Source organism: Artemia franciscana, chromosome 21 (genome assembly GCF_032884065.1).
Source record: "Artemia franciscana chromosome 21, ASM3288406v1, whole genome shotgun sequence".
Lineage (NCBI taxonomy): Eukaryota > Metazoa > Arthropoda > Branchiopoda > Anostraca > Artemiidae > Artemia > Artemia franciscana.
The window spans coordinates 33,247,007-33,270,969 of NC_088883.1; the positions used below are offsets into that span (position 1 = coordinate 33,247,007).

General features: G+C 35.4%; 1 protein-coding gene across 5 annotated transcripts in view; it reads right to left on the reverse strand.

Annotated features, from left to right (window-relative positions):
* LOC136040949 (uncharacterized) overlaps positions 1-23,736 on the reverse strand; it is a 116,072-nt gene extending 92,336 nt beyond the window's left edge. For 3 of the 5 annotated variants that reach the window (XM_065725400.1, XM_065725399.1, XM_065725396.1), the window contains exons 1-4: positions 23,697-23,719; positions 19,133-19,279; positions 16,346-16,569; positions 8,143-8,239 (exon numbers count right to left, since the gene is read on the reverse strand). In XM_065725400.1, the coding sequence (XP_065581472.1) occupies positions 8,143-8,239; positions 16,346-16,569; positions 19,133-19,214 (403 nt within the window). In that variant the 5' untranslated portion in view covers positions 19,215-19,279; positions 23,697-23,719. The other 2 variants (XM_065725398.1, XM_065725397.1) reach the window with 2 other exon arrangements.
* Between the last annotated feature and the right edge of the window lie 227 nt (positions 23,737-23,963).

Sequence of the window (23,963 nt, forward strand, 5' to 3'; positions counted from 1 at the left end):
TTTTTGCTCTCCTTTTAGCCCCCCAGATGGTCGAATCTGGGAAAACGACTTTATAAAGTCAATTTGTGCAGGCCCCTGACACGCCTACCGATTTTCATCGTCCTAGCACGTCCAGAAGCACCTGACTCGCCAAATCACTGAACCCCTCCCCCAACTCCCCCAAAGAGAGCGAATCCAGTACAGTTCCGTCAATCACGTATCAAGGACATTTGCTTATTCTATCCACCAAGCTTCATCCCGATCCCTCCACTCCAAGTGTTTTCCAAGAATTCCCCTCCAGCTCCCCCCAATGTCAAAAGATCTGGTCGGGATTTGAAATAAGAGCTTTGAGACATGGATTCCTTCTAAATATCAAGTTTCATTAAGATCCGATCACCAATTCGTAAGATAAAATTACCCCAATTTTCCCGTTTTCCAAGAATTCTGGTTTCCCACTCCAATTCCCCCCAATGTCACAGGATCTGGTGGGAATTTAAAATTTGAGCTTTAGAGCACAAGATCCTTCTAAATATCAAATTTCAATAAGATCTGGTCACCCTTTCGTAAATTACAAATAACTCAATTTCAAAGTTACCCCCCCCCCACTCAGCAAAAGAGAGCAGATCCGGTCCGGTTATGTCAGTCACGTATCTTAGACAGGTTTTTATTCTTCCCATCCAGTTTCATCCTGATCTTACCGCTTTAAGTATTTTCTAGAATTCCGGTCCCCCCCACTGCCCCCCCAATTATACTAGATCCGATTGAGATTTAAAATAAGAGATTTGAGTTACAAGATCCTTCTAAATATGAAGTTTCATGAAGATCCGATCACTCCTTCGTAAGTTAAAAATACGTCATTTTTTCTAATTTTTCAGAATTACCCCCCCCCCCAATAGAGTGGATCCGTTCCAATTATGTAAGTCACGTATCTAAGATTTCTGCTTATTTTTCCCACTAAGTTTCATCCCAATCCCTCCAATCTAAGTGTTTCCAAGTTTTAGGTTTCCCCCTCCCAACTCCCCCCCAATGTCACCAGATCCGGTCAGGATTTAAAGTAAGAGCTCTGAGAAACGATATCCTTCGAAATATCAAATTTCATTGAGATCCGATCACCGTTCGTAAGTTAAAAATACCTCTTTTTTCTAATTTTCAGAATTAACCCCCCCAACTACATCAAAGAGAGTGGATCCGTTCTAGTTATGCCAATCATGTATCTAGGACTTGTGCTCATTTTTCCCACCAAGTTTCATCCCGATCCCTCAACTCTAAGTGTTTTCCAAATTTTATGTTTCCCCCTGGCACCACCCCCCACCCCCAATGTCACCAGATAGGGTCGGGATTTAAAGTAAGAGCTCTGAGAAACGATATCCTTCTAAATATCAAATTTCCTTGAGATCCAATCACCCGTTCGTAAGTTAAAAATACCGCATTTTTACTAATTTTTCATAATTAACCCCCTCCCCTAACTACCCCAAAGAGAGCAGATCCGTTCCAATTATGTCAACCATGTATCTAGGACTTGTGCTTATTTTTCCCACTAAGTTTCATCCCGATCCCTCCAATCTAAGCGTTTTCCGAGTTTTAGGTTTCCCCCTCCCAACTCCCCCCAATGTCACCATATCCGGTCAGGATTTGAAATAAGAGCTCTGAGACATGACATCCTTCTAAATATCAAATTTCATTGAGATCCGATCCCCTTTTCGTAAGTTAAAAATACCTCATTTTTTCTAATTTTTCAGAATTAACCCCCCCCCCAACTACCCCAAAGAGAGCAAATCCGTTCCGGTTATGTCAATCATGTATCTAGGGCTTGTGCTTGTTTTTCCCACCAAGTTTCATCCCGACCCCTCCACTCTAAGTGTTTTCCAAGTTTTAGGTTTCCCCCTCCCAACTCCCCCCCCAATGTCACCAGATCCGGTCGGGATTTAAAATATGAGCTCTGAGACATGATATCCTTCTAAATATCAAATTTCATTGAAATCCGATCACCCGTTCGTAAGTTAAAAATACGTCATTTTTTTCTAATTTTTCAGGATTACACCCCCCCCCCCAACTACCCCAAAGAGAGCGGATCCGTTCTGGTTACGTCAATCATGCATCTAGGACTCTTGCTTATTTTCCCCACCAAGTTTCATCCCAGCGCTTGCTATGTGTCACTTGGTTAATACCAAGTGCCATAAAAACTTATATCCAAAACTCATAAACTCAGACAAAAACTCATAACCAAAAGATCAACTTATAACTAAACGTCAAAAACTCCCAAATAGAAAGGTGTCTCCACTAAAGAATGTTTACATATCTGTACATTTCCAGCTTCCACGACTTCAATGGGTAGACTATTTCAAGGTGAAACGACCCTACTAGAAAATGAGCATTGCCCTATTTTCTTATTTGATTTTGGGGGGTACAGTTTGTAATGGTGTTGGTGGGTTGTGTGATAGTGACAGTATTTGAAATATGAATCAAAATCTAGGTCATTTATAGCTTTAATAATACGGAACACGTTGTTAAGGTCACTACGACGCCGTCTGAAATTTAATGTCGGAATACCAAGCCTAGAGAGTCGCTCTTTGTAGGGAAGATGCTGAAGGTAAGAAATCACCCTTGACGCCCTCCTTTGTACCTTTTCTACGCGAAGCTCATCCATTACATTTAATGGAAACCAGATGGAAGTCTTATACTTGAGAAGTGGGCGAACAAGAGACTTGTAAAGCAAAAGGAAATTTCGAAGATTGAATTTTCTGAAACTTCTCTTCAAAGACGATAGACAGTAGTTCGCATTTCTCGCGATTGCTGAAATCTCCTTATCAAATTTTAGTTGGGTATCGAAGTGGACACCAAGATCTCGCACCATTTCTTCAGAAGGGACATTTGTACCAGACAAAAGATACGTGCAATTGGGAGGTATCCTACGACCATAATGTAAAACAACACACTTTGATGGATTTATAAACATGGAACTGGAATCACACCACTGAGTCACAGAATCCAGGTCCTCTTTCATAAGTTGTACCTCTGTTAGATTTCTTATGGGTAAGCAGACTTTCACGTTGTCGGCAAACAACTTTAGAAAGGAGTGATGGATAGAGGAGGGTAAATTCTTTACAAATAAACAGAATAAAACAGGTCCTAGGCAACTCCCCTGGGGCACCCCACTTATTACTTCAATAGGAGATGTTATCCCCCCCCCAACAACTACTTGTTGAGTTCGCTCCTATAGATAATCACCTATGAATGAAACTGTTCTTGGTCCTAGGTTATACATAGCACATTAACGAAGAAGTAAGGATATCAAAACTTTATCAAAAGCCATTGAAAGGTCAATATAAACACAATCAAATGGTATACCTAGGTCTGCAAAGCCCTGAAAGTCAGCAATTACCTGAAGAAGTTGGGTGTTACAAGATCTTCGTTTTCGAAAACCATGTTGAGCAAGACTCCACAGACAATTAACATCGAAGAACTTTTGAATTCGCTCTATAATCAATTTTTCCATCAATCGACAAACAATAGATGATTGAAATTGGCCGATAATTTATAAAATATGATTTGGCACCCTTTTTATGAAGGGATTTCACTAAGGCATTCTTTCAGCCAGAGGGATGCAACCCATGTGCAAGAGATAAATTAAATATGAAAGTAAGTTGTTCTGCAATTTCTCCAGCTATTTTTTAATCATTTCATTTGCAAATCCGTCTACATCTTTTGATTTTGATGTGTTAAATTTTTCAAGAATATTAAACACCTCGATTATTGAAAAATCCGAATCAAGAAAGTGTGAAGTAGTTTCAGGTGGTGTTATCGGTATTTCAAAATGTGAGGGTATTTGTTTTGGCTTAGCAAAAACAGAAGCAAAAGTCTCATTAAAAATGTGGGTCTTTTCAAAATCCTTATCAATTGGTAATTGTGTAGTTAGATGTGTGAATGTTGATATAGAGTGTGTCAGATTTGGTTTATTTCTATTTACATACTTCCAAAAAATTTTTGGTGACGTAGTACTAGATTGAGCAATACGCACATAACTACTTTGAGAAGGTAGCTTGATATCAATCCAAACGCATTCTGACACTGAATCTACTAAAGTATCAATTACCACAGAAAACTTTATAGATTCATGGATGTAAACACAGATCTTCCTTTTAGGTGATTTGTTAAACACTAAACTATAACGTTGTAACTGCTGAGCAAAAATAGATGGATCACTGACATATTTCGGTAAAACTTCCGTAACAGCGACTATATGTGGCTTCCACTCATTAACTAACTCACTAAACTCTACCCATTTGGAGGCGAGACAATCTGCGTTAGTGTAAAGCACCAAAAGTGGATCACTGCGACATTTCAAATTAAGCTTGTGGACGAAAAGACCGCTGTTCTTGAGATAATTCCGGGCGAGTCTTAATCCTCCAACCAAACTCACCATCATCAATCTTTTCCTTCAGTTGTTATTTCAAAGCATCGTACTTCTTTATCAACGCAAGCTCAGCATAACTCTTGTCATGCGCAATCCAAAAATACGGAATCATCTCCTTAATCTCAGAATCTATGATGGTCAAAAAGAAGGCGGCTAAATCACAATCTATTGGTGACTTAAATATTAACTTGACTGGTCTATTTCTATTAAACTGCTTACGACCCAACCGCACCGAAAAAGAAGATTTAAGTGAACAGCTCAGCAACATCAATATATATATATATATATATATATATATATATATATATATAAATAAATAACTTATAAATAACTTATAAATAAGTTATCTGTGGATGTGTCTGTCAGGTGACGTCATGTTTGTGTATTGACTGACGTCATGAAGTTAGTTGTGGTCATTTTTGTTAATGACCACGCTATATATATATATATAGCGTGCCGAGGAATCAAAAGAACAGCAAGGAAACAGGCTTGAGGCTGATAGAGAAAGAAAGAACAGAAAGCGTGCCGAGGAACTACCAGAGCAACGCGAAAGCAGACTTGCTGCTAAAAGAGAAAGTGAAAAAAGAAGGCGTGCCGAGGAACTACCAGAGCAACATGAAACCAGACTTGCTGCTAAAAGAGAAAGTGAAAAAAGAAGGCGTGCCGAGGAATCACAAGAACAGCAAGAAATCAGGCTTGCTGCTGATAGAGAAAGTAAGAAAAGAAAGCGTGCCGAGGAATCAGAGCAACCTGAAAGTTATCGCCTGGCATTCAGGTACAGCCCAGTCGATGATTATAGCTTGAGTAGATGTGTTCAAATCGGGACTATGTCTAAAATTTGTCCCTATTGCACAGGCCTTGAAATTCAATGGTGAAACAATGGGAATGTGTTGCGCCTCAGGAAACATCCTTTGAGTATTTGAGAACTGTAAACGGTACTATACATGACACTTACCGTAGTGCATGCCAAGCTCTGAATTTATTGGAGAATGACCAACACTGGGATAACTGCATCAATGACGCGTGCGAAACGTCAACTCCACGTGTCCGATTGCGAAACGATGACTCTGGTCAAACATTTTCAGATCAACTGCTGGCAATTGGAAACGGGAAGCTCCCAGTAGACTCAATTTCAGGACGTATACAACTACCTGCTGATTTCTGTAATTTAGTGACGTCCAAAAATGAATTGATTGAAAAAGTATTTCCGAATATTCTAAAAAATTATAAAAATAATAAATGGCTAAGTGAAAGAGCGATTCTCGCACCCAAAAATATAGACGTCCACGAAATCAACAATATTGTTTTGACCAAGATTCGAGACCAGGCAGTCCTTTACAAGTCAGTCGACACAGTTTTGGAAACAAATGAAGCGGTTAATTAGCCATCTGAATTTTTAAATTCCGTGGATCTTTCAGGGTTTCCACCACACGTGCTACAACTAAAAATAGGCGTACCAATAATACTTTTAAGAAATATCAACCCACCAAAGTTTTGCAATGGCACGCGACTTGCCGTAAAAAAAACAATGGAAAACCTAATAGAGGCCACAATCTTGACAGGGCCTTTTGAGGGTGAGGCTGTTCTTATTCCTCGCATTCCCATGATTCCAACGGATCTGCCTTTTCAATTTCAAAGATTGCAATTTCCAATTCGATTAACATTTGCAATCACCATTAACAAAGCTCAAGGTCAATCATTAGAAAAATGTGGTATAGATCTTAATACTGATTGTTTTTCCCATGGAAAATTGTACGTTGCATGTTCGAGGGTCGGTAAACCTGACAATCTATTTATATGCAGCGACAATTGGACAGCGAAGAATGTTGTATATTCGCAAGTTTTACGCAGTTAATTTGTATTGTATCTATCTATCTATCTATCTATATAAAAACGAGTTGTGTGTATGCATGTTTGTTTGTTTGTAAAAAGAACGTTTGCATATGACGTCATTATTAGTACATACGGCTTTGTATATGCACAGACAATGGGAAAGCCAAGAATGTTGTATATTCGCAATTTTTACGTAGTTTGAAACACATATATAAATCTATCTATATTCACAGGTGGGACACAGGGACACAACTACAATGGCGCGTAACTAATATGGCGCGTAACGACTTACGCGCGCGGGGGGGCTTGGGGAGGCGCGAAGCGCCCCACCAACTAGGTGTTGGGGTGGCGCGAAGCGCAACAGCTAGTATATATATAAAAATAAGTTGTCTGTGTGTGTGTGGGTCTGTCGGGTGACGTCATGTTTGTGTGTTGACTGACGTCATGAAGTTAGTTGTCGTCATTTTTGTTATTACGGTGACGTCATTAAAGGTATTTAAGACATGCGTTCATGGAGAAATCTATTAATGTTTAACTGTAAAATGACTGATGAACTTACAATGGCAACAGCCGAGGAAGATGCTCAAAGAGTCTATGCCAAAAAACTTGCTGCTGATAGAGAAAGTAAGAAAAGAAAGCGTGCCGAGGAATCAAAAGAACAGCAAGAAAACAGGCTGAGGCTGATTATTTTTCCCACCAAGCTTAATACCGATCCCTCCACTCTAAGCGTTTTCCAAGATTTTAGGTTTCCCCCTCCAACTCCCTCCAATGTCACCGGATCCGGTCAGGATTTAAAATAAGAGCTCTGATACACGATATCCTTCTAAATATCAAATTTCATTAAGAACCTATCACCCGTTCGTAAGTTAAAAATACCTAATTTTTTACTAATTTTCCGACTTAACCGTCCCCCCCCAGATGGTCGAAGAGGGGAAACGACTATTTCAAATTTAATCTAGTCGGGTCCCTGATGCACCTGCCAAATTTGATCGTCACAGCTTATCTGGAACTGCCTAAACTAGCAAAGCCAGGACCGACAGACCGAAAGATTTTGCGATCGCTATATGTCACTTGGTAAATATCAAGTGCCATAAAAAACCCTATTTTCACCACAAAGGGTAATTCATCTGTACAAAAATTCAAACACGCTAAGTGACGGTGCTAATACAGAACGAGAAAATTAACGTTGTTTTCAGACTAAAAAGAAAAACCCTAATTTCACTGCAAATGGTACTGCATCTGTACAAAAATTCAAACACGTTAAGTGACAGTGCTAATACAGAACGAGAAAATAACGTTGTTTTCAGACTAAGAAGAAAAACCACAATTTCATTACAAAGGGCAATGCATCTGTACAAAAATTTATCTTAAGAACAAAGAAGGCAACGAATCTTCAAATCCATTCTCGATGTCTTGAAGAGTCTTGTACCAAAATAAATTAGCCCACATAATGTAATGACAATAAGATGCAGAATGCACAAAAAAAAACTAATACTCATGTACGTATAAGGGGAGATGGATCCTCTTGTTCTCCCCAAGCTTAATCTAAAGATCCATCCCCCTACCCGAAAAAAATTAAAAAAGTGAACAAAATACATTTTTTCCCATTTTATGCAATTTATCCTTGTCGGTGACAAATCCCTTGCTCAAGAGCACATTTAGAGCACCCATGGTTAATTAATTCTTAAGAAAAAAAAATATAAAACAAGTGAGCACATAAGAAAAAAACTACACCCCATCCCCCCTCTTCACCAAATCAAACCCAATTCAACACCTAAACCCTGTTAAATTTTCTTTTCTGAGTTCATCCATATAGAGGAAGAAGAGAAAAGAACTGCAATTTTTTCTAATAATAAAAATCAAAATAGTTTACTAGAAAAGGCGAAAACCAATTAGCGATCAGAAAATATACAAACCTTCTAGCTTCCGTATTAAAATTCCGTCTTCCTCGACAACAAGTGACACATTTATGTTTTTGACCACTGTTTCTTCATCCTTGATGGCTTCTAATGACTGAAAGTAATTATTGTATTAAATCATAATTAATTAAAATACTAAATACAACAATAACTGAGTTAAATCAATTATTGGATCCTATATATGATATATATTTAGAATCAGCATTAAAATGCGTTTTTTTTATGTAACTAGTGCTATCAAAATTCCGTTTTTTAGAGTTTTGGTTACTATTGAGCCGGGTCGCTCCTTACTACACTGTTACAACTGTTTGATACATTATACATATATGCACACACACACACACACACACACACACACACACACACACACACACACACACACACACACACACACACACAGATACATATATATATATATATATATATATATATATATATATATATATATATATATATATATATATATATAATATATATATATGTATATATATATATATATATATATATATATATATATATATATACATATTTATATATACATATATATATATATATATATATATATATATATATATATATATATATATATATATATATATATATATATATATAGTACCACTATTAGTGGTACCATTGCACTATATATGTGGTACCACCAACCCACCATTGCACAATATACACTGGTACCCCCAGCCCCCCATTGCATTTTTTTTAACCAAGACACTTCTTAGGAAAGCAGTTGTCGTTAAAACTCCGGAAGAGCCTCATTCGATTGGGAATTGAAAGTTCTGGTAGCCTCTCACTAGAGCTTTCACAAGAAGAAGCCTTTCCTTTGAAATCACGTGATATTCCCCAGCCTAGGTTGTGATTTTGGGAGTTTTTAAGGTGGATAATTTTCTTGCGTGTGTTTTGAGTGTGTGTGTGTGTGTGTGTTTTGTTGTTGCTGTTTTTTATGTGTGCATTTTTGTTTTTGTGTGTGGGAGTGTTGAGTCTCATGAAGGCTTGAATGCATTATGTTGAAAATATTTTTTTGATGCACTTTTTTTTTATTTTGTTCCTCCCATGGTTTTTCCTGGCCATAGAGCCTTGTGGGGGATGCTATGTTGAAGCGTTTTTTGTTGTAAACTCATTTGTGGTTAGATAAACTTTGAACTCTGAAAACCCCTTTTTCAGAGTAAAAGTCACTAAAAGGCAGCCAGCCCCCTCCTAAGCCCTCCTTTTCCCCAAAATATCTGATGAACAGTTGAGAAAGCACTTAGTTCAGCATATTTGAAAGGTCAAATTGCTATGTTTCTTGGTAAAACAACCACTTCTACATCCCTTGAGGCAAGGGCTGTAGGTTATGCAATTTGCCAATTGTTTGCATATAGTACTTGTTATCAGTAAAGGGGGCATGTTTGACCCTCGGTGTCCATAAAGGCCAAGGGCATTCAGGTGAAGCTTTCGGGGATTGTTGAGCGGGGCTGAACTAAGTTAGAACACAGTAAGTATATGCAAATCGTCAAAAGAGAGTATCTCAGGAATTCGGAATTTCCAGGGAATGATGAGGGAGATAATTGAACAGAAGACAATACGTGTACATAACTACTACCACTGCTACTACAACTAGCGCAACTACTGGTAGTCTTACTACTAAAACTACCAATACAACTCCTACATCTCAATCGACTACTGTTCAGGCTGAGGGTATTGTGGTGAAGCTTTCACGGAATGTTGAAAGGGAAATTGAAATAAATCAAAACACACTACGTGCATGCTGGTTGTCAAAAAAAAACATCATCAATCTCTCAGGAACAGCTTAGAGTATTAAGTTGAAACTCTCAGGGGATGTTGAATAAACCGAAAGGCACTAAGTGCAAACTACTTCTATATTATTGCTATAATTACTGCTAACACTGAAGCTACTGGTAATAGGGGAAACTTTCAGGGATTATTTAGGGGGAATTTTAACAAAATCAAAACACACAAGGTGCATGCAGGTTGTCAAAAGTTCATATAAGCAATGTCTTAGGAATGACTTCGAGTTTCAAGTTGAAAACGTTCATAGCAAGTTGAGGGGGACGTTGAACCAACCAAGAGAAGTAGTAATTTTGGCCTTTCCTGCGTCCGAGGCAAAATTTTGATGAGCCCCTCCCCCCCCCCTTGTCCCCAAAAAAACTTCCAGGCTAAATTTTAACAAATTGTTCGTTTATTGATTAAATTTTCCTTATATTTAAATTTGATTTTCTTACTTTAACCTCCGCAACATTATTAATTATCTCGTCCCAATTGATTGCTTCAAATTCCTTAATTCGGTCTACTTGCTTTGTGCTTACAAGTCAATTTAAAATTGCTTAAATTCAGTCGATTTCTTTTATTTCAAGTAATGGTGATACAAATATGGGAAACATGAAAATTTCGGATTTGATTTTTTTAAGGTTACTGCCAAAAGCGTTCTCAATTTTATTTTAATAAAAGTGAATTTAAAAATTTCAAAATAATTATAACCGTTAGATTATTTATTTGACATTTCAGACGCCTAAAATTTCCGCGCTTAGGGCAAGTGCTCCCTCCTCCCCCTAAAACCACCTCTGACAAAAAGCTATTATTTACTTCTTACTAATACTAATTCTAATGCAACTCTTACTTATGCTTCTAAGGCTATGGGTATTAGGGAGAAACTTACAGTAAATGTTGAATTAACTTGAAACACGCTTAGTGCATGCGGGCTATCAAAAACACGTATCAGCAATTTATCAGGAGCAACTTATTGTACTAAGCGCCTAGAATATAAGCTACTACTACTGCTACAAGTAGTAGCAATACCACTGCTATCGCTACTAACATTACTTTTACTACTGTTAATGGCAGTGGCAATGGCTTAGGGGAATACTCATTCAATCCTTTATAGACAAATTTGGATAAAAATGATTTAACAAAATATATTACTAAACCAATAAACAATAATAATGATCCTGTTACAAAAAGGCCTTTGAGGCTTGCTGCCAAAAAAGCAAGATTAGCTTTGAGAGCGGGCATTTAATTACTTTTATCATCTCACTTAACTTTATCTGGCTGTTTTAAAAGTTTCTTTTAAACATTTCTGGCTTTAAAGTTTGCATTTTAATGTAAGTTTCTTTTTAGTATTTTTGCTTGTGTTTTGCTTAAGGCAGCCCTAGGACATAGGGCCAAAATGTTCATTTAAATTTGATTTCCAACGTCTTTTATAAAAAAAAGTCCCCATTGTTCTATTTGTTGTTTCCGATAGAAAGGCAGTGTGGTGTTCGCCGCTATTTATGAAACCTGCCTCACAAATCGGACCCCTTGGTAATCTGAATCTGAGTCTCCTATTGATTGTGAAATGCAAAGGTCAGCCCATTTTTATCCATCATAGAAGGTGAGTCTACATTTTCAGAAGGTTAAAAATAACCTTCTCGCACGATAAAATCATCGGACCGACGTAGAAATGCAAGCAGCGTGAGTTATTTTCTCCAAACATTGTTAGGCAGAAATTTTAAGTCATCGCAGCCTCCAGGCCCAACAGCCACAGAAACTAACACGAAATTTCGTAATGATCTAAGGCCCCTGGAATATTAAAGCTCACTGTTCATAATAAATATAGTCTCCAATTAGGCCCCAAAAAGTACAGGCAGGTTATAAGGGTCGTAACTGGCGCTAGGACTGATCAAAGGAAAAAAACGCATTAGTATCAGGCATCTTTTGCCATTTTTGAATCTTAACTGTTGTTTTTTTGTATTTGTATTGTGTTGTTATTGCCGTTGTTGTTGTTATATTGTTATTATTTTTTTTTTTTGCCATCTTGACTATTGTTTTTTGTGTTTTGTTATTTTCGTTGTTATCGCTGCTACTTGTAATTGTTGCTATTGTTATGTTTGTTATTGTTTTTGTTGTTTTTTGTGTTATTTTTTTGCCATCTTAACTGTGTTTTTCTTAGCAACTGAGATCAGGCACTTATTGATAATAAATCAATAAAATATTGATAAGGAAATTATTAATAATAAAAGGAACTTGAACTATTACAACCGTGATTTTGCCAGTTACAATGATAACACTGATTTTACTTGATTATTATACCAAAAAATTTCAAGAAACACCAAACACTAGATGACACTGCCGAATGTTTTATTTTTGTCAACACTAAAGCCAGTTTCAACTCTTATAATTTACACATATTATTTGCATATCCCTAGAAAATAGGACCAAATCACACTTTCCGTCCAGTCTATTGTATGATACACGGCCAGATATGTGAGTACCTATCAGTGTGGCCAACGCGGTACAATTTTACCGTTTTTGGTGCAATTTGTAAGTCCTGATAAAATACGGTACATTTGAAAAGTTTTTGGTAGAATAAAATTTCCTAGTATGTTTCATATTTTCTAGCTCCTTTCCAATTATGATATCTATTCAAGTTTTAATTAGTCAAAAATTTTCTTCTTATTCTGGCAAAAGCTTAACCTACTCTTTAAATGATTCAAATTAATCTCTTGTGGTACAATTTTAGTTGAAAAACCGGTACAGTTTATTTCAAAGCGTTGGCAATACTGATACCTATGGCTATCCTTAAATTAAACATTCAATATTCAATATATCAGACAGTTCGTGGTAACGAACTGTAGTAAGGAGCGACCCGGCTCAATAGTAAACGAAACTCTAAAAAACGGAATTTTGATGCTAAAAGATACATCAAAAGAATTGGATTTTCATGCTGATTTTAAATATATAAGTTTCATCAAATTTAGTCTTTGTCATCAAAGGTTACGAGCCTGAGAAAATTTGCCTTATTTTGGAAAATAGGGGGAAACACCTCCTAAAAGTCATAGAGTCTTAACGAAAATCACACCATCACATTCAGCATATCAGAGAACCTTTAAGGAAAAATTTCAAGCTCGTATCTACAAAAATGTGTAATTTCATAATTTTTGCCAGAAGACAGATCACGGGTGCGTGTTTATTTGTTTATTTGTTGGGTTTTTTTCCCAGGGGTCATCGTATCGACCAAGTGGTCCTAGAATGTCGCAAGAGGGCTCATTCTAACGGAAATGAAAAGTTCTAGTTCCCTTTTTAAGTGACCAAAAAAATTGGAGGGCACCTAGGCCCCCTCCCACGCTCATCTTTTTCTCAAAGTCAACGTATCAAAATTTTGAGATAGCCATTTTGTTCCGCATAGTCGAAAACCATAATAACTATGTATTTGGGGATGACTTACTCCCCCACAGTTCCCGGGGGAAGGGCTGCAAGTTAAAACCTTGACCAGTGTTTACATACAGTAATGGTTATTGGGAAATTTACAGACGTTTTCAGGGGGATTTGTTTGATTTGGGGGTGGGGTGGGGTTGAGGGGAGGGGGCTATGTGGGAGGATCTTTCCTTGGAGGAATATGTCATGGGGGAAGAGAAATTCAATGAAAAGGGCGCAGGATTTTCTAGCATTATTATAAAAAAAAACAATGAAAAAATAAAGATGAAAAAGTTTTTTCAATTGAAAGTAAGGAGTAGCATTAAAACTTAAAACGAACAGAGATTATTACACATATGAGGGGTTCTAAAAATACTTTAGCATAAAGAGGGAGGTATTTAGGAGGTATTAGGTATTAGGTATTTATTAGGTATTATTAGGTATTAGGAGGATAAATACTTCGCTTTTTATGCTAAAGTATTTTTAGTAATTTCAACTATTTATTCTGCGGCCTTTCTGATTCAGGGACCATTCTTAAAGAATTGGGACAAACCTTAAGATTTAGTGTAAAGAGCGAGGTGTTAACGAGGGGACAAACCCCCTCATATACATAATAGAAAAAACAAGAATATATGTTCGTTAAAAATTAAAAGCTCATGCCTTTTAAGTAACCGAAAAATTGGAGGGCAACTAGGCCTCCTTACCCATCCCTTGTTTCTCAAAATCTTCTGATCAAAACTAAGAGAAAGCCATTTAGCCAAAAAAAGAATTAATATGCAAATTTTATTTTAATAATTTATGTGTGGAGAGGGAAAATCAAACATGCATTAATTCAAAAACGTTCAGAAATTAAATTAAAAAAAAACTAATGTTTTTAAATGAAAGTAAGGAGCGAGGCTAAAACTTAAAACGAACAGAAATTACTCCGTATATAAAATGGGTTGTCCCCTCCGCAATCCCTTGCTCTTTACGCTAAAGTTTGACTCTTTGCCACAATTCTACTTTTTAATACAATTGAAAACTTTAGCGTAAAGAGCGAGGGATTGCGGAGGGGACAACCCATTTCATATACGGAGTAATTTCTGTTCGTTTTAAGTTTTAGCGTTGCTCCTTACTTTCAGTTAAAAAAAACTAGTTTTTTTTTTTTTATTTAATTCGATAAAGAGATCGAAACATTCAATCTCAGCCTTTCGAAGTACCAACATTTTACGGTCATACTACTGGTTCTTATAATATTACCATTTCAATAAAAAAAGAATTTTTATAAATCTTTTGGGGGGACCTGGAAAAACTTTTACTGTTCTGACAACAGAGACTCCAAATTTTACAAATCCGCAAACAAACAAAAGTTTTCAAACAAACAAGTTTTTTTTAAGGCTTAGTAAGTAGCAAAAAGTGGCAAATTAAAAAAAATTTAAGTATAAAATTAAATAAATTAAAAAACAAGTCACAACCCCCGCCTTATGTTGTTTCAGGTTCCGTCGTGCCCCCTCTATGAACAAGACTGTTGACACGTGCAGAAAATCCTAGACGAGATGTGTGCCTTTAAAGTGAACGTTAGAAAATTATCTATTCTATAAACTGTTTAATATCTACTTTTTAATGGTTATCAAAATTTTTCAATCCAGATTTTTCAAAACAAATACTCCATAGTTGCCTTTCTTAGTACATATACATATATGTCAAGCCATTTGAGATATAATTCTTGGACTTCAAGAGATACGTTTCTGTTAGAGAATCTTAAGAGCAGATCGCTGTTCACAGACAATTCTAAATAATCATGCTGCTTATGTAATTGGAAATTAGATATAGAGGAAAGAACATTGTAAATTGGTATCTTATAATCTAAAAATGTGGAGTAGCCCTTATTACCATATGCCGGAATGAAGATATAGTAACAGGGTGGCACAAACAAATCAAAAATTTGGCAAAAATTCGACAAAAATTTTGAATTAAAATTTAGAATAAGAAATTTGGCGAAAATTCACAATTACCTCAAAAATACAACGTTAAAAAATTCCTTAACCACAAAGGAGGAAGACCATTTTGGAAAATTTCGTGATGGGTACATATTTTACTATCTCAATTGGCAAAAGCAGGTTCAAAGCTTCAAAGCCTCGGTTTCCTAGTCCTGGTTTGGAACTGGGGTCAGCCAAGTGACTCTGTAAGCTCAGCCAGGATCGACCCCGCTCCAAATAGGTACCTGGAGAAATCTGGGGAGAAAACATGGGAAGCGTCAGATTTGTCCCCAAACCAGGCATGACACTCCTGGCCAAAGTCAAAGAATCGGGGGGAATTGATGCCACAAAAAGCACTTTACGAGTGGTAGCAACGGCTGACTGGGGTACCTGGGCTAATGGGACCATTCTTGAACATGGGTTTTTTATTTAATTGGCGAAGACTAGCCTTATCTGGGAACAATATTTGAAATAATCTTCCTATGTTATTATTCCGGTATTTAATCAACTTTTGGACAGTGCTTCACCATTCAGATATTTACTTCATCTTAAAATGAAAGCTTAAAAAATATATTGAATATATCTATTTTAGTAGGAGTATTATAAGCAGATTCTTCATCTTCCTCTCTGAACAAAAACAGGCTTGTAATCGGTCAATATGAATTTGCGAAAATAGTGGCATTCCAATTTTCTTCCTTTGTCCTGCGATGATTGTTTCTTAATAAACGACAGGTTTTATCAATTTATAACCAGAATGTATTTTTTTTGTTCAGTGCTTAATGTCGATAAGTGACCAGAATATACTATTTTCTGTTTTTAATACTTTATGTCAGCTCTGTCAAATGTCAAATGTTACAGCAATTAGAAACATCCCTAACTCAATTTTGCACCCATTAGACTTATTTGTAAATTAAACAAAAACAATATAAATGCAAATACATTAAACATGCAAATTAAACTTACTGATCTATTTGACTGGTACATGGGGGCGGATATGATTGGCAAATGTCCACTTCCCTACAGAGGATGTGGAGAGGGAGAACAGAAGGAGAACCTTAACTTACTTTTGGAACAGTCCTTCTTGCAGGTTTAGGTTTGGATTTCTTCTGACTTTTCACAAGGGAAACAATGTGAGCCGTACTTTCGTCCGCTGATGCTATAACCTTTTCCCCTCCAGGACGCTGGACTATTCTGAATGATTTTGGATGGGCTAGTACTAACGACCTTATACTTGAATAGCCAAGTTCTTTGTAGGGAATGCGAATACTGAACAGTTGGTAATAGTTTTCTGAAAAAATATAAACATATGTTTATAATCACACATATACATAGAACTTAAATATTTTTTATCCTTCCGATGAAATTTTACCATCGTGGTCCCTAATAAGATTATATGAAATTAATTGTACAGGTGCCATTTTCTTAAACATTTAAAGTATATTTTTAGTCTCTTGTTTCTCAAATATCGACCTCGAAACCACTGGAAAGACTTCCAGTCGTAGTCTGGTAATGTTTTCTCAAAAAACTACTAGCCGAGAAGCTAGCATTGCCTAGCAAATAGCTCTCTTTACACTTTTGCCCACTTTCTCTACTGTTATCACTTGGGCTATCACCCGTGGATGATGTCCTTTTTTCTGTTTTTATTCCTTATTTTTTTATTAATAATTCTCGAGATTTTTTAAAGCCTTTAGTAATGCCCATGGTTCCAGCATTAGCTTTCAAAAAACGTTCATATTTCTATAAATAATTTGTCAGGACGCACAAGGGAAACATAGAAGAAAAATCATTTCATACATAAACAGATAGAGATATGAAGTTTATTATTTGATACAATGCCTCTATTAAAAAGCTACTATTTCATTGGTGGCTCGTCAAAGTTTCCAAGTGATAGCCTATGGGGACACTTTAAGGGGGTTCTTCAAGGTAGTTCATTTTCTCGGGAGCAACTCATTTTACATACCACACTATTGTCTTCTTCTCTTAAGCACCAAGAGGAAAAGATGATACAAGGAACAGGTCACAATTTACGCGGAAAGCTTTAGGAAGTTTACCATGGCGTCAAGATATTTGCTAATACTTACCAAAAGTTACACAACACAGTAAATTGAAAAATACACACCAATTTTTTTTAGAAGAAGGGGAAAGAAGAGTAAGACAAAAATCAATCTAAATGTGGAAGATGCTCAACATCATCTAACTTCTTTAACAACGATGGAATAATGTGAGAACTACAAAATATTCTTCATGAAGAGTGAAAAAAAAGAGCGCTTCCCATAAAACAGCCAGGAATTGAAGAATCTCCCCCAGGATTGGGTCAAAAGGGATCATGTCTGAGATAGACCAAAAGCCTCTCTTTCATCGCATAAGAACTCAATTTTTTTACTAATTTTTACTTTTTAATGCATCCAGAGAAAAAAGTAGTATGCAACTAAATTCCCTTTTGAAGGAGCTAATGAAGAAATTTCAAACTGGAGTCATTTCATCCAAAAATGGACCCTTTAGCGACATACATCAAAACTCCTTCAATAAGGAACAGGTTTTCCTTTATTGTTTACAAGTTTGACACAAGAGGGAAATATTGAAAAACCCTAACCCTTTCATATTCAGTTTAGCCTCATATTTCAATTTTTATCGTCACACATAATCTTTATGCTTGTGGCTTGTTCTTTCACCTGACAAACTATAGTTCACGTCGCGTGCAAACAGTTCATAACGCGTACAGTAATAGATGACATGGACATATACAACAAAACCATTGACCACCGAAAATCCTAGGATTATAAAAGAAAATAAGGAACTTTTCTACTTTGCAAGACTAGCAAAGCTGGAACTCCCGACACTTGTATATGCGACAAAACAGAGTTGATGACATTCTAACCTAGTTAATGAGGGCTAATACAGTCCCAGCGTTATTTCCCACAGTTGGTTATAATTCAAGAGCAAGAGGTCATCAGTTGAAACTTGTTAAGCAACCTATCCTACCCAGAGTCCACGCTCAATTCTTTTCCTTGAGAATCATCAATAGTTGGAATAAACCCTCTGAAGAAACTGTTACTGCTGAGTCTGTGGGCATCTTAAAACGAAGGCTGAATTCTGAGTGGTCCTCCATGGAGTATAAACTCAACTGGGAAGCTATGGACCAGTAGTGTCCACCTGGTCACTGAAGAATCCTGAATACAACTCAAACTGTCAACTCTGGAGCTCTACAAGGAGAAATCCTTAGATTACTCCGAGCTGCAATTTAAGGTAATAAAGGGGTTTGCAAAATATCCCTTACATCTTTTCTTCTTAACATGTTTAGTGACAGTGCTAATACAGAATGAGAAAGTTAACACTGTTTTTAAAAGTGTCAAGCAAAAAAAAAATACAATTTCACTACAAATGGTAAAACATATCTACAAAATTAACCTTAAGAACGCAGAAGAAAACAGATCTACAAATCCAGCCTTGATACATTAAAGAGCCTTAGCCCCAAATGTAGAGGCCAACATGATCCGATAATAATAAGTTATAGAAGATGCAAAAAAAAAAACAAATATTCACTTGTATATAGGTGGCTGTGGGTTCTTATGCTTTCCCAGAGGTTGATCTAAAGAACCATCTTCCTTGTCATGCAAAAATTAAATAAAAAACAAAAACATAGTTTTTTCACATTTTATGCCGTTCATCCTTCAGACTTTAAAGCACTAATTGCATCCTTAATTCTTGAGAAAAAAAAGTATACGAAACAGTAAGTAAAGAAGAAAAAACTAACTTAATTAATGTTGAATTTTATAAACAAATAAAATGAAGTTAAAAAAAAGTACTAGAAAAGGCAAAATTAACTGATGTCATGATTAAAAATAATGTACCTCCTAGATTCCTCATTAGAATTCCATCTTCCTCTACAACAAGTGACACATTTATGTTTTTGACCACTGTTTCTTCATCCATGATAGCTTCTCTCTATTGGAAGTAGTTATTGTATCTTTTAACTATATTTAATTTGTTTTTGTATCCTATAAAAGATCCAGATTTAGTAAAATATATATAGACTCTCATAGCATAGACAGTTTCACTGTATTTAAAATACAATAATGTCACCATTTGATTCCCTCCAAAAGTAGTTTCTTTATCATGTCAAAAGAAATACTTTTAATCTAAAAAAAGTCATATATGCACATATATATATATATATATATATATATATATATATATATATATATATATATATATATATATATATATATATACATATATATATATATATATATATATATATATATATATATATATATATATATATATATATATATATATATATATATATATATATATATATATATATATATATATATATATATATATATATATATATATATATATATATATATATATATATATATATATATATATATATATATATTGAACTTGCCATTCCAACCAAAAACAATACCCCAGCAAAAAAAAACTTAGAATAACCAAAAAGCATGAGTCTTGGTCCTAAAACTGCATTTTCATTCTGTCAAAATCCCCTATTCTCAAGACAGATCTGGTGGTTTGTAACTGCCACCCTCTGGTTTTGCCTGCATGCAACTATATGTCTTAGCACTATGGGGAACTTGAGAATATAAGTCACTTTTTCAAATTCAGAAACAATGAGATTTAGGGAAAAGTGTTTGCCCTGTAAAGCCAAATAACTTCAAATTGTATTTTATGAGGTTTGTACTGATGGTCATTATACTAGCACATTTTTACCTCTAAATAGGATTACAATCCTTTGCCAAATCAAGCCAAATCTGGCACATTATGGCCTTGGAGTCAATTTTTGATGGCTATTTTATTTTCCAAACAGGATAACTCAACTTTCCCCCATCAAAAGAAAGAGTAGTAGAATCTGATAATATTTCATGATCCTCTCTACTATATGTAAATATCTCACAAAATACTAGGGAAAAGAGTACATGAAGCCTCAACCTTCTCTAAGCCCCATACATCATAGAAGGACATCTATTATAACAATGAAACTTGTCCTGGCAATGTCAAATAAAAGTGGAACATATCTATTCATAACATTTCATGACTATAGAAGTCATGCAGGCTTCTTATGAGCAGACAGTTAAAATAAATTGTTCTTACCCGCCCTGAAAAATTATAACCAGACCTTACCTTTCCAAAACCCAACTGAGCAAAGTCAGGATATAGAAGGCATATTCTGAGAGAAATAAATTTGAACAAAAATTCATCAGCACAGGAAAATCTTAAACTTAGCTTAAAAACTTGAAGACCAAGTTAGTGTATGTGCAATAAAGCTTTATCTTCTTATATCTTATTAATCTACTACTCTGTCCTTCACTTCTATATGTTACTTTCCCAAGCATAACTACAACTCATATTAACATTAATCTATAAACTCCTAGAATTATTAAGCTTATAATTAAGCTTATTAAGCCTATAGATCTCTAGATTCTATAGGCTCCTTAGGTTTTGTATTAGTTTTGATTAGAAGAATTATATTGCTATTTTGAAAATATAAAAAGAATTAATCTAAAAAAAACATGTGAATCAGTCCAAAGATCACTGAAGTTTGATAAAAATAGGGAAAACTGCCATAAAGTAGAGCTTTTGAAACTATATCTACAGTAAAAATGAGGCCCAAGAAAAGTAGTTTAAGCCTAATACAATATATCCTGATTTATGGTAGTAAACATTTTCAAGAAAGATCTTTTTTTGCAAGGCAACCACTGGCAAGCTATGTCTTTGTGTTTTAACTGCTACTCAAACTTAATTCTGGGTTAAGGTTTGCCCCTGGGACTGCTCCTCTGAAACAACACAGACCAGTGTTTTTAGTAGCAAATGTTACAAGTACTTGAAATAAATTGTGTAATTTTGTCAAATTCCTGGGGGGAGGGGGAAAAGTTGGATCAAATTTTCCCAAATCAAATTAAAATGGCAGTGAAGACTGAGAAATGAGCCAAATAGCAACAAAAAAAGTAAATATTTGGCAGTTCATATAATTGACTTCCTAATAAAGTGAACATATCACTTGATGCCTTTTTTTATGTTCTTTACAAATATAATAATTGCTTTGGTAAAATTCTAGCTAATTGACTTTTTGCTATCTTGGAAAGGGCTTAGGTTAGGAAAATGAAACTTTCAGGAATGGGTCTACAGGCTAAAGTATGTCCCATGAAGGTATTTTGAAGTACCTACCTCCATTTCTTCTCCCTCTAGAGGGCCCTGACCTTTGATGACCTTTAATGATATGTGTGTTATAAAGGTGAAACCTTGCAAAATAGATCTTCTGCTTAACTGAAGTACAACAAGATCGTTTTCAGCTTCATACTTTGCTCAATCCTCTTTTGTTTGGTTTTAAAGATATGCAAATACATTTTCTAAATTTTGAAAAAAAAACATTGATACAGCTAGAAATTCTACTCAAATAACAGGAATTGTATTTTCAGAACCAAGGGCAGAGAAAAAGCAACTAGTAACTGAAAATTAAGGTAAAATGTTGTTTTGTAAGAATTCCAATAGGTATAGACCAGTCATATAGGCAAATTTCAGGGCCCTCTAGAGGGAGAAGTGGAGGTGGGTACTTTAAACTATCTTCCTGGGACATACTTTAGCCTGTAGACCCATCCCTGAAAGTTTCATTTTCCTAACCTAAACCCTTTCCAAGATAGCAAGAAGTCAATTAACTAGAATTTTACCATTGCTTCTATTGCAAATTCAAATTTAAGCACTTTTTTACCTAACCTAACCTAAATAAACAAACCTAACTAAAAATGATTTTGGCACTGAGAAAACATAGTATTATTTTGTTAAAAACAACCAAGAAAACAGCACTGAGAAAAAAGTTGTATTATTTTGTCAAAAACAACAGAGAACTTATACTTTAATTGAAAATTTGGTAAAATTCTAGTTAATTGACTTCTTGCTATCTTGGATAGGGTTTAGGTTAGGAAAATGAAACTTTCAGGGATTAGTCTACAGGCTAAAGTATGTCCTGGGAAGGCATTTTAAAGTACCCATCTCTACTCCTTCTTCCTCTAGAGGGCCCTGAAATGTGCCTACATAACAGGTCTATACCTATTGAAATTTTGACAAAACAACATTTTACCTTAATTTTCAGTTACTAGTTGCTTTTTCCCTTCCTTTAGTTCTGTAAATGCAATTCCTATTATTTGAGTAGAATTTTGAGCCATATCAATGGTTTTTTTTTTCAAAACTTAGGAAATGTATTTGCATATCTTTAAAACCTTATAAAATGAAATTGAGTGAAGTTATGAAGCTGAACAGGAAATGTATTTGCATATCTTTAAAACCTTATAAAATGGAATTGAGTGAAGTTATGAAGCTGAAAACAATTTTGTTGTACTTCAAATAAGCAGAAGATCTATTTTGCAAGGTTTCACTTTTATAACACACATATTTTTAAAGGTCAGGGCCCTCTAGAGGGAGAAGGAGTGGAGATAATTGCTTCAAAATACCTTCCTGGGAGATACTTTAGTTGGTACATTCATCCCTGAAAGTTTCATTTTCCTAACCTAAACCCTTTCTGAGATAGCAAGAAGTCAATTAAATAGAATTTTACCAAAAATTTGTCATTTTTAAGAACTCAGAAAGTGCTTAAATTTGAATTAGTGATAGGCCTAGAAGTAATCATTATATTCATAAAGAACATAAAAAAGTATCAAGTGGTATGTTCACTTTATTGGTAAGTCAATAATATGAACTGCAAAATATTTATCACAAAAAAGGTAAAGATAGGCTAAAGAAAATTGACCTGTTTCTGTGGATACTTGAATTATACAGGCTTGTCTTAGCTTTGACAAGATTTATGGAGAAACTTAATTTTGGATGGAGGGGGAGCAATGGTCTGAGGGGATACTGGGGTCTAGGAGGGGCAGTTGCTCCCCCCCCCAATGCCACTACACCCCTGCTTGAAATGCTAAAAGCTAATAGGCTATTTCAATAAGCTTTTATTTTAATAGGTTATTTCAATTTTCAAGTTTTGGGAAGTCACAATAAATGTTTCGGATTTTGTATCAACTTATCTCTTTTTTGTACTTTTTAGTATTTTTTTTTTCCTTGGTGGTTACTTTTTGTATTTCCCACAGAAATATGTTTTCTGGCTTACTTGGTACATGAAGTTCCAATATTTTGAGGAAATGAGCGTTGTTTAACACACTGTTGAAATTATACCATGAGGCACTTAAATATCTTAGGGCATTATTTTTTTAGTTGGTTGTAAGTTGAGCTATCTTTATGTAGCCTAGTAGGCCCATGCTAAATAAAAGTTTGCGGAATTTGATGGATCGTTTCAATTGAAATTACTTTGTATTATGATCTGACAGAAGCAAACAAAAAAAAGTTTGAATTCCTCGATTTGTGCCTAGATTTTAACAAATTTCAAATTATGTGATTAATTACAGAGACTCTACACGTTATCTTACATTCAATTTAAAAAGCATAATCAAATTTCCTGTGTTGCGTCGACAGATTTTGATAATCTGCGAAAAAGTGCCCTAATGCTGGCGAATTTTGTAAAAGGTCGGATACCACTTTTTCCTACTACTCACACAGAGCACGGATCTGCGGAGAACTGTTACCCCTGGTTCCCACTGCTGCGTCCATCCCGACATGACTTGTTTCTGGCGGAACAGACGCATGACAGAATAAGATGGAGGTTCACAAGGA